At 43.4% G+C, this 1269-nt stretch overlaps 1 protein-coding gene across 1 annotated transcript; it reads left to right on the top strand.

The window, feature by feature from the left end:
- Positions 1–401: 401 nt before the first annotated feature.
- Positions 402–875, top strand: LOC131679962 (uncharacterized). The gene has a single exon (XM_058960704.1). The coding sequence runs from the start codon at positions 402–404 to the stop codon at positions 873–875; it is 474 nt and encodes a 157-aa protein (XP_058816687.1).
- Positions 876–1269: the final 394 nt, after the last annotated feature.

Genomic DNA, 1269 nt, shown 5'->3' with positions numbered 1-1269 from the left:
CTCCATATTTAATAGGAAATTAGGAGGCTTATTTTGCATGAAAATCAGCACCAATTTACAACAAAACGATAATGTCGAGAGGAAATGCGACCAATGTACACGGATTTACGTTCCCATTTCAATTTACTGTTGATAAAAGAGTTTCTTACAATGACCATCTGCTCAAGTCGTCGAAGGTCGCACCGCTTAGCAGTTATTGAATTCAAAGTGGCCTAGATCTCGAAATAAAAGAAGGTACCGCATTCGAAAAATACCTTCAGCTGCAATTAGACATCATTTTGAGCATTCAATGTCACCGGTACTTTACCGGTGCTACCGCTGGGGGCAGTACCGGTTCTCGCCAAAATGGGTCGGTACTGCGAACCCTAGTCTCGAAGCGGGCGCTGAAATAGTTGGGCGTAATGATAGATGACCGACTGAACTTCAACACCCACGTCAACTATGCTTGCGAGAAGGCGGCCAAAGCTATAAACGCTTTAGCTAGAATCATGCCGAACAACGCCGGGTCATGCAGCAGCAAGAGGCGTCTTCTGGCTAGCGAATCATCGTCGATACTGAGGTACGGAGGCCCGATCTGGATTGCAACGCTGGAGACACAGCGGAATCGAGTAAAGCTAAGTAGTACGTTCAGGCTCATGGCCAAGCGGGTCGCAAGCGCGTACAGGACTAACTCATCAGAGGCAGTCTGCGTTATCGCTGGAATGATCCCTATCGGCATAATCCTTACGGAAGATATGGAAGATAAGCGGAAGGGGACCAGGGGAATACGGAAAACAAGGAGAACTGGCTCGATGGCTAAATGGCAGCATGATTGGGACTCGTCGGAAAAAGGAAGGTGGACTCGCAAACTCATCCGGTTCTCTCGACCTGGATAAATAGGAGGCATGTGGAAGTGACCTTCTATCTGACGCAGTTCCTGTCTGGTCACAGTTGTTTTAAATAGTACCTACATCGGTTCGGACACGCTGCACAGTGGCGGGTCTTCGAACAAAAGTCTGACAAAACAAAAAATGTTACCCAATCTGGCTAAAAATTACATGTTAAGGTGATTTTGGGGTGCTGAGCTCATTTTTAATGTCAAAAGTTATAAAAGATGAGGTAAATTTTCCCATACAGTGTTATCGAACCTTTCTTATTAGCATAACAGCATTTTTATGATAAATATTTTTTACTGGTTAGATATAACCAAAAATAGATATAACAACATAATAATTAGATAAAACTACTTTCAATCTCTACAAAAAGTGTTTGTTTACGTTTTATTCAGTT

This window comes from Topomyia yanbarensis, chromosome 2 (assembly GCF_030247195.1).
Source record: "Topomyia yanbarensis strain Yona2022 chromosome 2, ASM3024719v1, whole genome shotgun sequence".
Taxonomy (NCBI): domain Eukaryota; kingdom Metazoa; phylum Arthropoda; class Insecta; order Diptera; family Culicidae; genus Topomyia; species Topomyia yanbarensis.
This window is presented reverse-complemented; position numbering and strand designations above follow the sequence as displayed.